Source organism: Fistularia commersonii, chromosome 36 (genome assembly GCF_037954325.1).
Source record: "Fistularia commersonii isolate RoL2024-O1a breed Wild chromosome 36, RoL_Fcom_v1.0, whole genome shotgun sequence".
NCBI lineage: Eukaryota > Metazoa > Chordata > Actinopteri > Syngnathiformes > Fistulariidae > Fistularia > Fistularia commersonii.
Genome location: NC_141319.1, coordinates 3,843,537 through 3,858,427, shown reverse-complemented (window position 1 = coordinate 3,858,427; position 14,891 = coordinate 3,843,537). Strand labels below are relative to the sequence as shown.

General features: G+C 47.2%; 1 protein-coding gene across 14 annotated transcripts in view; it reads right to left on the bottom strand.

Moving 5' to 3' along the window:
• Positions 1-342: 342 nt before the first annotated feature.
• Positions 343-14,891, bottom strand: part of nrxn3b (neurexin 3b) — a 302,281-nt gene continuing 287,732 nt past the window's right edge. For 11 of the 14 annotated variants that reach the window (XM_086143044.1, XM_086143055.1, XM_086143047.1 and 8 more), the window contains 2 exons: positions 13,228-13,306; positions 343-2,845 (listed from right to left, as the gene is read on the bottom strand). In XM_086143044.1, the coding sequence (XP_085999170.1) occupies positions 1,851-2,845; positions 13,228-13,306 (1,074 nt within the window). In that variant the 3' untranslated portion in view covers positions 343-1,850. Of the gene's footprint in view, positions 2,846-5,488; positions 6,129-13,227; positions 13,307-14,891 lie in introns of all 14 variants that reach the window. The other 3 variants (XR_015104508.1, XR_015104509.1, XM_086143057.1) reach the window with 2 other exon arrangements.

The window sequence follows — 14,891 nt, the reverse complement described above, 5'->3', positions numbered from 1 at the left end:
GACCGTCCCCGTGGGGACGAGGGCCCATTTGTGCCGGTGCCGGTATTGGGTAGCTCATATGGCGGCGTAGAATCCAATTCCCCGACAAAGAACAAACCTCCGAGCCAAGTCTACGCCGCTGTGAAAACTCCTCGCTGTGAGAACCGCACCCGCCCCCCTTTGGTCGCCACCGTGAAATTTGCATAACCCATCTGTAGGTAAAGGGAAACGCTGAGCCGCTCGGCGCTGAACCTCATTAGCACGGAAATGACGGCACTTTCAGGTATCAAAGGAAGTCGCCGAAGAGACGGGGAGATGTTTCGGTGAGTAGACAGGCAAAGCTGTGGAGAAGAGTCAAAAGAGTTTTCTTTATTTTAATTTTTTTATTTATGAGAATTGTTTTCTTGAGTCAAAGGAGCATAAGACAAGCCAAGTACCAACACATAAAATCAAAGTGAACGTACACGCCGACTGGTCTGCATGAGAACGAACGAGAACTAATAACTTTCATAACTAATGTCATTAAAAAAGAAAAACAAACAAAAAAAAAAAAACAATACCCCCGAGAGGGTCATGTTGTAAAAATAAGACGACAAATCGACAACACGATAGCAGAAAAGAATAGAAAAGTAACCGATAAAACGCAGAAAAAGACGAGTTAGCGGACGCTGAACGGTGATGTCACAATGGAAGGAAGGTAAATGAAAGAGAAGTCGAGTAAGGTGCTGGCAACAGATCTGCCAATCCATCACGGTCGCCGTCCTCGCCGTTCTTTTACGGATAAAAACAAATGCAAAAAAGGAAGTTTCCTGTTTGCCGCCTCGCCTCAGGGAGGCGTCTTGGGACCTCTCGACTTTTACCCGGAGTTCCCTCTCTTGCGGGGAAAATGAACGCGAATTAGCTTCACGTTACGAATCTTACAGATTTGGAGAAAAGGGATAATCCGGATCGCCTGACCGGTCTCACCCATTTTCGGGACGAGAGCGATCTCCTCTTTCGTCCCGCGACCGTGCCCCCCTTTTTTTTTTTTAAAAGTTCCGGTCGTGAGAGGATCCAACGTTAGCTAGCGGTAACAAGACGGCGTTTTCGGCCTCGACCCGCCCCGTCCGATCCCTCCAATCCTGGAACGAACGCCACCCTTCAGGCAGACGGAGCTCGGGTTGCTCGATCAATAAATAAATAAATAGATAAATAAATAAATAAAGGCTTGTCCACAGGAGCTACATCGCATAAAGACGCGGGATCCTGTTTTTTTTTTTTTTTGTTTTGTATTTTTTTTTCGCCCCCCGACGTTCCGACTCCACGCGACCCGTCACGTACAACAGACGCCAGCACCACATCACGTACACCTCACATGCATGCTTTAGGATGGCCGGAAAATGACAAGCGATCGTATTTTACAGGGTAGCGACGGGCGAAAAGGGGGGGGTGTCGGCGCTCCCCCATCCCCCACCCCACCCCGACGAGGGATCGCGCGCCTCCTCGGGTCGGTCGGCGTCGGGCTGGCCGCCGGGAAAGGGAGGGGACGGGTCGCCGAGGTGATCCGGGGTGAATTTTATTCACACTGCCCAAAAAAAAAAATGTCCTCCCAGCAGGGACTCCTTGAAAAAGTTCCGAGTCGGAAGGCTCACGATAGCAGGCGTTGTCCTCGTAAGCCCGGGTTTTGTTGGTTTTTTTTTTTTTTTTTCCTAAATGTTCAAGTGTCTCAGAAAGTCTTGAGTTCTAAAGAGATTTGAACTTTTTTTTCTTCCTTTTTTTTTTTTTTTTCCTTCCTTGATGTTTCTAAATCGCAGTCGCCAATATGGTACTGTCAAAGAGTTCACGTCTCCGGTCCAAAACAGTTCCTATCGGAAGTCGGGAAATGATGTTTTCTATACATAATATTCCTTGTCCTTGTCTTTCGGTCTCTTGCTACCGGCACTGGCTTTGGCGCTGCTGCCGCCGCTGCTACTGGGAATTTTGTCCTTCATCACCGCGCCGTTGGTTTGCGCCGAGTTGCTTATGTAATTGCGCGTCTCGTCCACCTGGTAGGAGCCCTCGTCCCTGTTCCTGTACTTGTACATGGCGTAGAGGAGGATGAGGATGCAGAGGGCCGCGGCCGAGACGATGCCCACCACCATGCCCGTGGTGCTGCTGGACTCCCGGATCACCTCCGAGGCGCCCGCGGGAACTCGCCGCACCACCCCGGGCACCGTGGGCAAGGCGGCGGGCACCGTGCGCAGCATGGGCGAGGTGATGAACGGGCCCCGCGGCTTGGTGCCGTCCAGGTCGAAGGACGTCGGGAGGGGCAGCAGGACTATGTCCGGCTGCAGGGGTTTTATCTCGCGGTTGTTCATTTTCCCAGCGGGCAGCTTGGGCGGCGTGTCCGAGGGGACCGCCGCCGGCAACGTGCCCTGGAGGTCGGGCAGAGGCGAGGTGGGTGTAGTCCTACCTGCCTCGGAGGCTTTGCTAGGCCTCAAGTCCTTGGCCTCCCACTTGGGCGCGAGGGCTTTGTAGCCTCCTTCATAGGTTGATGTGGTCAAGATCTTATCTGTTACCAGGGAGAAGGTGGTGTAAAAATCTTCATCGTCAGTCGGGGGCAGGCTAGAGTCGAACGCTTCCCCAGAGCCAAACCCCGAAATCACCATGCCATCATCACCATCATCACCATCATCACCACCATCACCACCATCACAATCATCGCTGCCTCGGTCCGACAAGCAAGGTACCCCCGCCTCAGTGGCCATGGCCAAGGATTCTTTGGTGGTCTCAATAATGGTGAGGACTGGGCGGAGGGTCGGGGGAAGGGGGATGAAGGGAGAGCGGGTGGATACAGAAGGGATGTCTATGGGGTCCTCGACTAAAATGGGGATGACTAGCTCCCCTCCTGGAAAGTGAAAGAGAGAGAGAGAGAGATTAGCGTCGGAGAAGCGCCGAGCGCGAGCGAGTCAAAGCACAACGGGACGGCTGACGGAAGAGCAAAGGCAGAAACGTAAATGACACCAACCGAAAAAAATGAAACTAAAACAAACCCACAAAATGAAATAAAAAGGAAAATCAACCAAAGAAAGAAAAACGGAAAAGTACAGTATCAGTGCAAAAACAAAACAGAACCCAAAGTGAAAGAGAACAACAGCCATAAAAGAAACGTCAAAAGGCTTCGAGGGACACAGGAGGGCGAGCCACATCGACGTCGACCTACAGCTATGGTCATTTTATTAGGAACACCGTCAGATGGATGAGCAATTTGTGGAGTGGACCTTCCGGATTTAGTTTCAAGTAAAAAGAAAAAAAAAAAAAAGATATTTTATTTTAGCAGCAGAACAAACTTGAGTCCGAACGCCGGCGTAATTGATTTTGATATAAGTGATTTGTGTGTGTGCGTGAAAGACGCGCACAAAGATCTTTAGGCCTTTAAGAGGCTTCTTTCGTTTCATTTCGGAGGGTAAGTCCTTCTTAATCTGTCTTGGGGAATAAAGAAAGAAAGAAAGAAAGAAAAACAAACAAACAAACAGTACGGGTGCCAAAAGATGTTCTACGATGAAATAAAAAAAGAAGAAGGGGAAGAAGTGGCGGCACATTAGCATTAGTTTGCAATTCAAGTGCAAGCCGTCGGGCCCCAAAGCCAGAGAATTCAGAAACCGAACGGCTTTTCATATTTTCATGCCCGGACAGTTTATTTATTTATTCTCTCTCTTTTTCTTTTTTTTTTTTTTTTTTTTTGTTATTTTTTTTTGGAGCCCACCGACCTCGCTGCGGAAAATAAATACCGACTCCACCTGGATCGTGAAAGATGGCGAAAGGCCGGAAAGAGGACAAGGTGTAACGTTCAAGGGCGGCGAGGAGAAACGTGGACGCGAGATATTATGGATGTATTTAAGAGCCTGGGAGGTTTTTCCGAGAAAATAAGTTTACCGATTTATATTTCAAATACTCACTCATCTATTTTTGGCACTGAGAATGTTACTTAATAACAACCCGTTTTATAACTTAATCTATAGGACGTTTAAATTTTTACCGGATTTACTGGATTTGAGATGCGTGATTATTTATTTTAGTTCTTTATTTTATTTCATTTTTTTCAACATGTTTCTTATCCATGTTTAAGAAATTTCCACTGTACTCTTTGTGAATTCCCAAAAAGAATAGAAATATGTAATGGGCCACTTTGCGCCTTATTTATTCATGAATATTGGTAAATATGTAGACATTTTATTTAATTATTTTACTTTATTAATTTACACTTCAGAACAATTTCATTTAATTTTTTTACTTTTTATTTTTAGCGTGTCACTGTCTTGTCCTTGCATGTCTTGCTGCTACTGATAAACCATTTCCCAATCATGTCAAAATTAACTTTTATTTTTTATTTTTTTTCTACAATTTCCCATTTTTGTTTCTGACATTTACACTGGATTACAGATTTGTAATTTTTTAAATGTAATTAAAGTATATTATTCATCTTTTTATTTTCAATGTGCAGATTCTCTCTATTATTATTATATGTTTTCATTGATTTTTTTTGGGGGGGGTGATTTCTGACATTTTCCGTCTCTCCTCTGCCGGCCCTCTGGCTAGCGCTAACATCAGCGCCCCGGATCCCCGGGCGAGAGCTCGGGTCTCACACCTAGTGTGAGATGGCGTCCGTAAAGCGTCCTATTCCAGACGTGTTCCAACGCCGGGCGTCATCGGGCGTTCGGATTACAGATTAAGAAGCGCACCTGAAGGGGCGGCGCCGTGAACGCAGCTCACGGGGATGTTTCGTAGGAGAAGACCGGCCACATTTCGTAAAAATCGGTCTCTCTGGCTCTAGCGGGCTCCCCTGCTTGCCCTCGCCTTTTGCCTTTTGACCCCTACAGTTACCACCATGGCACAAAGTCACCTTGCAGTTCAGTGACACCTGAATGTTCCTTAGAATAAGCTATTACAATGTAATAGCACAGTATTACTTCTATCTCCACCTTAGAATGCAATATTGCATTTAAATTTTTTTTTTTTTTTTTTTTTTCTTGCCCCACATTTGAAAGGAACCCCATTTTGGGCATTTTCCGCGCTTATCGGTAAAAGTGAGCGCCAGGAAAGCATTCAGGTGTCGAAGCTGAAGCTGCTTATCCTCTTGCCAAAGTAGCTTCCACATCGCAAAGGCTCACAGACAGGGCACTATAAAGAGATGCAAACCAGTTTGTTTTTGGAAACAGAAAAGGAAAATGAACAGAAAGAGACAAATAAGTAAATAAATCGAAATGAAAAACAAAGGCATCGCAGAAAAGAGTTAAGAGTTAAGAGCAAACATTTCCAAGAGAACATTCACAAAGTCAAGCCACAGATAAAGCTATCCAGAGAGGGGTCAGTAATAAGGAAATTGAAATAAAAGAAATGAAATTAAAATAAGGACAAGTTAGGACAAAGTCAGCTCAGGGAAAAAAAAAAAAAATCATATAAGCCTCAAAAAAAAAAAAAAAAGACAAGAAAAGAAAACAGTACGGTGTTCAAAAGGGAGGAGAGCATACCGTCGGTTCTGTCAACTTACATCGACAAATTGCCCGCATGATTTTGGCAGGAGGAAAAAAAATGAAAAAATAAAAATAAATATACAAAAGAAAGTTGTGTAAGAATGCCTTTGGACAAGTCAGGTTAGTTTCCTTTTTTTTTTTTTCCTACATATCTTTTTGTTTTTTTAAAGACAGGATGACACAGGGAGGCGACAACACAGACACCCACACATCATGACATGGAAAATAATCCGTTCGGGATATATATTTATATATATATATATATGTAACTTTTTTTTTTTTTTTTAATCTCTCTTTTGATGGCGATTCATACAAAAAAAAAATCTATCTATAACTCGTCTCGATAGATAAATCTCCTTCTATATATGTATATATGTACAGCCTGATTTTTCAAGGCTCTCGTCGAGCGTTTTTTTTTTTTTTTTTTTTTTTCGGTTTTTAAAAAGTATTTTTTCGAGCGAGGCGACTGCGCTTATCTCAGAATCGTCAAGGGGAAGGGGTTCGGGGGACGGGTGGGTGGACGGGGAGGGGAATGAGACGGTGGGACCTATGAACGCACTAGGAGGGAAATGACACAGATGGGGGTGAACGTGTACATCAGTTGCCATGTCCATGTAAAGGCGGCACGAAGCGGTCGGGCGGCATTAGAGCTTTTGGCTGTAAGGAAGGGATGGGGATATACAGACAATGAGCATATACATGCCCATCGACAGAAGAGAACAGCACTCTTAACACTGACAGTTTTACAGACCCTAAGCTGCAACTTCTTCGCCATGCACAAAAAAAAAAAAAAAAAAAAAAAAAATCAATCCGCCCCGTTCGTTCCGTCCGAACGGAGCCGAATTTCGGATCAGCTGGGAGGCGGCGTCATTTTTCTCGATGGGGGCATCGATTAGAAAAAAAAAAAAAAAAAAAATCGTGGCTGATTAAAAAAAAAAAAAAAAAAAAAAAACAATTTGGAAGGGCGGGCGGGCGGGCGGGGGGGGGCGGTCAATCAGATACGGAATAAGCGTCGGTTAAAGAAAAAAAAAATAATAATGGCCGCCCCTTTCGGAAAAAAAAAAAAAAAATTAGCAGATGCATTTCTCGTAAAAAAAAAAAAAAAAAAAGAGAATCAGGAATAAGAGAAAGAAACGTCATTAGCAAGCAGCCAGAACAAAGAAGCAAAGACATTATAGATTTCTCCGGCTGCCAAAGATGAGCGACCAGAGAGCACATGGGGTGGGTGGAGGGGGGAGGGTGGAGGCAAAACGTCACCTTTATCTAACTAATAACAAACGTATCGTTATTAGTTCCTCCGGTACATCTCTCTTGTTAGCCGCCGGGTGGGAAAAAAAAAAAACACAGGACGGACGTCACGTCGGAGGAGGAAGAAGAGGCGGAGGAGGAGGAGGTGGACGAGGAGGTCTGTCAATCAAACCTGCTTTCATTATTATTTCGGGGGGGGATTTTAGCTCCGCTGGAACAAGTCGGATCGAGGGCATGCGTCAAGGAAGTTGCACTTAGGGAGAGTAATAATACAATAATATTACAGCAAGCTGGAGATATGGGTTGGGGGCGGGAAAAGGGGGTAGAGGTCACTTCAGGGTCGCTGTCATCGAGGGCTGCGGGTTATTTTTCCGCGGGCGAAGAACTCAATCGTCGGAAAGAAAGGTAGTTTATTTGTTTTTCCCCCTTCTCGCGTGCATAACCGACAGCCCTCGTCGGACAGGTAAATAAAACGCAGTGTCGGTAGCGAGTTCCACAAGGGGGCGCTAGATGGTGGAAAACATGGCGTCCGATGTGGTTTTTTATGCGGAAGCGATGTGACGCTTCTCCCGTAACCTCTTTCTCACCTAGAAAAACAAGCGCGGGTCGGCGTCGCGGGGAGTTTATTTACCCGGCCCTGCCCCCCTTCTCGTCTCGTCTCGGCCTTGTTTGCGTCCTTTCGCCGCCGCTGTTAGCTTAGCGCTGTTTAAACATCGGGGGGGGGGGAGACCGGCGGTGAAGTCGGCGCTGGGTGACTTTTACGTGTCGGTAAACATTTAAATCCGACGTGAGCTCCGCCGGCTCCCGCGCAGCCTTTCACATCTCACAGAGTTTCGGGATAAGACTAACATTGCGGTTGCTAATGGGCTTGTTTTTCCCCCCGCGCTTGTTAAGTCAGGTGGGAAATTTATTCCAAACGGCGCTCTGGGAAACTCTCTCTCAGACCTGCAGACGCTTTCACTTTCACTTTCACCTACACTTTCTCTATATTTCTTCCTTTTCTGTTGTTTAAAACAGTCGTGTCAGTAAAGCGACGTCGCTGACGATGTCAAACGACAGCATCGGCAGCCGGGGTCTCCTTTTGAAGGCGAATTAGCGGCCGGCGTTGATTCCCGGCGGCCGATCGGCGATCTCAGCGACTTTGAGGTTCCGGATGCAGAACTGGCGAGTGGCAGATTCCCTTCATTTCGCTCCAGCCTTTCTCCGCGGGCGCTCTCCTCCGCGGCCTGAGCCCCCCGAACGGGGATGAATCCCGACATTGTGCGAGGGATTTCACGACACCGAACGCCGCTAAAGCCGAAAGATGCAGCGGCCAGGAAGGATGAACCGAGTCAATGGCATTTTCGGCGGCGCGAGTTAGTCCTGAAATCCCATTGTGGCCGCAGGCGGAGACGGATCCGCGCGTTACCGCGCAACCACAGAGGGAGCGTTCTCCGGCCGTGCCAGAGGTTTCTGAACGGAGGGTGTGGAGGATTCGTTCGCCCGGAAGAGCTGAGTTTGCGCTCAAACACGGAATCGGATTTGCGTCAATGTTATCGTAAGAAGTCTTTGACGAAACACTTTGGGTTTGCGACGATCGGAATTTCGCTCGCTCTGACTTTTGCGCTCCGACCTTGGTGTCGGCGTTCCCTGGGTTTTTGTTTGCTATTCTCTCCTCAAGGCTACTTTCTGCTTATGTTACATACGTGAACAGGTACGTCTATTTCAAGCATTGTCAAGTGCCAACAAACTTCCCGTGAATGATTTATGACGCCATGGCTGTTAAGCAATACGGAGTTCACTTCCGAGTTCCAGGTTTCAGACAATAACAAGCATGGCGACAGTGGAGGAGCATTCATTCTAAACAAGAGGCGGCATGGTAGCGGTGCGGCCGTTGAATAAATGGCGGCATCTGGACGGAGAATTCTTCTCCTTGGTTATACTGATGTATGTCCAACGTATGTCCTCAAGCACACTGCACTGCCTCAGTATGACTTGGGGTGGTCCTGCTGCGCTTGCAGCGCAAGCTCCCCTAAAATGTACAGAATTACGCAAGAAGTGAACGGCGAGAACGGACAGAAGGCATATTTAATGCCGTATGCATATTTAATGTTTAGCATGAATGAGCTCTTAGGAAGTTCCATCCTGATTGGCTACTGAGTTTTGGAGCCAAAGCTTCATGAAGTTAGCCACGGGTTCGAGGTCACTGTCCGCCTGGAACTCGCTCCCAAGAGTTTACCTTGCCGGCACTGCGTATCTCAGGATTTTAAGATTGACTTGGAGATATTAGCTGTTGTTGCAAAACCCAGTAGCAAGTCAGCAGGCAGCTTCTTCATGTCTAATGCAATTCAATTGGCCTTGATTAAATAAATTATAACAATTTTGCGCATTCGGGCCGTGTTATAGGACACACTTGCTCTGGCTGAAGTTAGCTTACGAACCGAAGCACAGAAAGATGGCTGACAGAGAAAGGAATTGGAGAGGGGTGAAGGGAAGATGCGACGCCAAAGGACCGCCACGAGCTGAACCGGGTGTTAAAACAGCGCTACAGCTAAACAGGAAGCATCTGCATACTGCCAAAAGTAATGATTTTGGCATCTGAGTACTCCATGAACCGTCAGGATAATAACAGGATATAGCAATCGATTGCTAAAATAATCCATAGCAGCAGCGCTAATTGACACAAATCTAATTTCATGCCTGAGCTTTAGCAGCTGACATGGATTCCCTCTCAGCAGGAGGACAGTGAACCCTCGGAGCAACGGCGCGTTACATCCGTTGGATCTACATCGTCTTGTCACCGACTTTCCATCGCCGACGAAGGACTCGAAGGGTTTCCCGCCGTCTATAAACCTCCGACACATCCGACGTACATCCCTGACATCGACGGGGACGCCGACGGGTGCTCGCCGTTCTTACCGAGGGCTAATTTAGACAAAGAGCGTCCTGCCTCTACCGCGACCCTTGCCGGCCTCGAGGGACCAGATATAAGCTGACAAACAATCATCGAGATTTAGAGGCAAAGGAGAGCCGCGCCGTCCCGATTTGAAGACGTCGTCCCGGATACCCGTCTCTCGAAAGCACGAAACGCGAGAGGACTCCGGGTTCCCCGATCTCCTTTTTCATGATCTTCATTTAACTCGTCGTTCATTGAAACATCAGAGGGCGGCGAGCTGGAATTAAGGATGCAGCCTCTCCGTCCACCGGGCCTTGATTTTAATTTGATTCATTTCGTGTGCCATCGCTCCAGATCGCGCTGAAAAGACGACCTTCCTCTCGACAGACGGCCCGACCAGGTATCGCTTCACTTCAAGCTAGCTCATCGCGCGTGTCATCAGACGCTAATTCCAATTTTTGCTCAGTGTCCGTCGGTGTCGGACACCGCGCACGTCTCTGCTCCCTTGTGGATCCCGGGAAAGAGGGCGAAGGGTGAGGGACATTTTTGTAGAACACGCACACAAGCACCAGACGCTTCTCTAGCGAACACACACACACACACACACACACACACACACACATAGACAAACTGGGTGCAGAGACATCAGGCGCAGGCAGGCGATGCCTCCGGAGGAGCTGCTGCTGGAGGGGACGGGGGGGAAGGGGGAGGGGGGCGACGGTGGCGGCAGCGGCTGGTGGGTGCAGTAGAAGCCGGACGTTTTATTTTTTTTCTCTCGTGGGAAAGGGGGTGGGAAGGGAGGAAGCAGCACACAAAATGGATGCCGGTCATATGCATGCAGAGTGTATATGTGTGTGTGTGTGTGTGTGTGTGTGTGTGTGGAGGGTGGGGAGGGGTGGGGGAGGAAAAGGGGGCGGGGTACTTGGTAGTCAGCGCTGCGGTACAGACCAGTAAAGTTAGCATGCCACAAATGCCTTCTACTTGGAGCAACAGATAGAATAGAAAAACAGATATACTTTGTGGCAATAAAAGTCTTTTTTATGCCATCTGCATTCAAACAGACATGTAGATGCAGAGAGGCGAAAAGAAAGGATGGAGGGATGGGAGGTGGTGGAGGTGGAGGTGGGGCGACGTTGGGGTTCACACCTGATGGGGATGGGGGTCATTCTTTCACACACAACTTTCTCGAGGCAGAATGGGGGTCGGCCAAAGAAACGAAACACAAAATAAGAACCAAAAACAAAAGGATGATGGCAAGAAAAGATTTTGTTGCCGTTCGTTTCCCTGTGTTGTACCCAAAATGGCGGGGGGGGAAGGAGGGGGTGGAGTCCGATGGCGGAAAAGAAACAGGAGAAAGAAACTTGATGAAGAGGAGAAGGGGGAGGAGGAGGAGGGAGAGGGGGAGAAATTTGAATTTTCCAACCACCAAAAGTTCATGCGGCACAAGATGAGGCAAAAAACGGGAGGTGCGGCTCTACCCTGGCTCGGGTCGGATGGACGGATGATGGGGATGACCAAATAAAAAAAAAAGAGAATCTAAGGCGTTCCGGTCCCGGACCCCCCACCCCCTCACCCTCCCGTCCTTGAACCCCACCGAAGAAATAAAAAGACAAAATAAATGAGAAAAAAAAAAAAAAACTCGACTCTAGAAAGTCCAAATCGATTCAGAGGAGAAAGCGAGATGTGGGGATGGAGGAGAAAACCAAAGAGAAGGGAAAAAAAACAAAACAAAACAAAATGCACCAGAAAACAAAAGCAAAAGAGAGAAAAGTCATGCATCTGTTCAAACGACTGGACGTGGGTCACGGGATGAGGGGATGAATTTCTGTGTCCACATGGGGAGATGTTTTCAGTTTGTGAGCATGTGTGTGTGTGTGTGTGTGTTGCTGCCTGCGTGAGGGGTTAGCTAATTAAAACGTTAGCTAATTAAACCTTTCGCTTTTGAGGATCCTCGAATTTGGGATTTTAAGCCGAAAAACAAAAAACAACAACCGTGTCTCTTTAAATTGAGCACCTCCTCCCTTTCTTGCCACCTCGACGATAAACATGTAGGAGCTGGTATGAACATTTGTTATATTAGTTTGGTATTAGCAGGCCCGCAAAATAAACCTAGTGCTAGCATGCATGTTGGTAGTATTAGCTTTGCAAATGCACACATGTTGGGAATATTAGCATTGCACAAGCTTGCAGGTCGTTTATAGTTATGCTCTAGTATGCAGAGTATGCACAATAATATTAGCTTTGTGCTACTGCGCAGCCTGCTAATATTAGCGTTTTACAAGAGTGCAGGACAATAATATTAGATTTGTACTCATGCCTAACCAGATAATATTAGCGTTATATACGAGTGTGCAGGACAATGATATTAGCTTTGCACTGGTGCCTATCCTGGTAATATTAGTGTTCTATGAGTGTGCAGGACACTAATACTAGCTCTGTACTAGTGCGCAACCTGGTGATATTAGCTTTGTGCTAGCATGCAGACCAGTAATATTAGTTATGTCATAGCGCACAACTCGGTAATACTAGCTTTGTACTAGCACATGCTGCAAAAAGTTTAACATTGCAACAGAAGATTATTGAACAGTATTGCTACTACGAGCCTTGGCGATTAATTCAAATTAATTAATTGCAAAGTCTCAATTAATTAAATGTACTTAAAATCTCAACCAAGTCGCCTGAAAATAACCGTTCGATTTCAAGTCGCAGGTTCTTGCAGCTTCTATTTTGATCTGATCACAAATATGAGGGTGTGTGTGTGTGTGTGCACATGTGTGTGTATGTGTGTGTGTACAGGAGGGAAAGAGAGACGATGCGCACAGAAATTCGAGGATATCTGTTCTCTATTAGAATGTTTCAGGTAAGGCAAGCCTCCGACGGAGGACGCACAAACAAGAGAAGGAGGGAGGAGGGGGAGGAGGCTGCGTTGCAGTTAGTCTGCTACATGTCACGGATCTATGCTGAAAGCATCTTTGTTCTCCAGAGAATCTCAAAATGTATCCTGTGTCGGAGGGGGAAGAGACGCGCCCACACACACACACACACACGCGCGCGCGCGCACTCACACAAACACACACGGCAAGAGGAAAACCAACCAGGTACAGGACAGATACATTTTGAAGCATCAGCGCGGGCGACATGGGGGGATTGATACTAATTTCGACATTTGGAGCGTTCTCTCTTTCGCCCTCTCCGCCGAACGCCGAGAGACGCAAAATTAGTATCAGCTCTTCGTCATGTCTGTAGCCGGTGGCCCCATCGCTAAGTGTAACCCTTGTTTATTTTGAGTTTTTTTTTTCCACGTGAGAAGCTCTCGAGCTTACATTTCGAGAAGTACGCGCTGGAAAAAACATGCCGGAGATCCAGGAAAACTTTGAAATGGCGCCGCTTTTCATTCGACCTCAAATGGGTTTCTTTTTAAAAAAAAAAAAAAAAAAACACACCGAGAACCTCTCACGCTATTGTGGCTACTATTTTTTTTTTTTTTTTTTCAGGTTACACTTGGAGCTCCCATGGGGCCTGATGCTGAGAGGAGACGCTCCTCGGTAGCAAATCGAAGGAATAGAGGGGGAGGGGAAGAGGAGAAGGGGGGACCGGGTTCGGAGCAAGCACAACTCGACACACCCATCCCACCTGCGTGTCCCGAGTCGCACTCCTCCAGGTCTTCGTCGTCGCTGGAGCACTCGGCCGACGAGACGATGTCATCCGTCGTCTTTTGGGCACACACACACACACACACACACACAGAAAGAGGAGAGGTTAGACTCGTGTCCTGGTCAAGGATATCTCAGCCGGCGCGGCTCACCATCGCCGGCGAGTCAATCATATTTCACGCCGTTTATCATTCGCCCTCCGCCCCGGCGGATAATTGTTTTCCTTCGCCTCCCCGCTTATTTATCGCCTTCCTCCGCGCTCGGCCGCAATCACCGCCGCCGTCGGGGCCCTCGCCGATCGACGCCGTCCCGACCCCTGATTTGCGCCGAACGGGAGAACCTGCCAGCTACTCACGATGCATTATCGCCTGCTTCCAGTTCCCACATTTTTTTTTTATTTACCCATCCGGGGCCCGGACCCCCCTTTTTTTTTCTTTTTTTTTTGTTTTGGGTCGACCCAAGGAGGACGGGATGGTCGTATTTCAGCGGCGGCGCTCCGAACAGCCGCCGTTTATTACAATGGATCAGCAGGGACGATAAAATAGACCCTGTCACCGAGCGCGGGGAGGAGGGGGAGGTTATGAAATCGGACCGCTGATTGAGTTTTTCAGGCGCGGCCGAGGGTACGGGGCTCTAAATATCATCGACTTTGACAGGCTAATGAAACGCCCCCCCCTCCAGCCCGTCCTCGAACGCACCACCCGCTCCTCCGCCCGCTGCCTGTGTGTTATGAGGTGGGATTTTCACATCCTAATTCAAGCAGGAGGAGTGATTAGGCCCCACGGGGGTGTCCTAATTTCTCTATCATCGCGCAAATAATTGTGCGTACCAGAACACACACACACACACACATACTCACACCCACACACGCACCATGTTGTATAATAGGCAAAACAAACATTGAGTAAGCGGAGACGGTTTAATCTGAAACACCCGGTTAAAACACCCGCCTTCTGGGCTCGAGTGTCTCGGTAAACGTGGGAAGGAAAGAGCGATTTGGGGGAAAATCCAAAAATAGGCCCCGGTGAGTTTGAAATAAATAAATAAAAATAATAATCTTTGGGCGGGAAAACGGCGTCCGTTCACGCCGCCTTTCTCGGCTTGGTGGAGCGGAGCGCTGCCGTATTCGCCGCGTTAATAATTCAGCGGAATAAATTATTCTCTATTCCTGTATTAGCAAGCGATGTCGGAGCGACAGTGATTCATCCGCTAACAAGAACGTGCCGGTTGCCGCTCGTTCCTCTCCCAACAAAGCCCCGAATTCATTATGTAAATGTGCTGCATATTTTATACGTCATTCTGTCGTCTGCAGAAGTCCCAGAGCCACAGTTTGTAGTTTTGTTTTTGTTTTTTTCCTCCACAAAGCCATTAGCGGCAAAACAGTTTCTTCGGGCGTAGCATTTGCGAGGCTCAAAGGAGCTATTTTATTTATTTATTTATTTATTATTGATATTATTTTAATCTATTTAATATTGTTAAATATAATTAAATTTGATGACTTATATTTCATTCTCATTTATTTCATTTTCATTTTTTCTCCCCTACATTACTTGGAGATTGTTAGACCTAATGCTAACCATGACTAGCAGATTGTATCATGTTAGCTATTAGCATATAACTGTTGGTACTACTAGTATTAGTAGT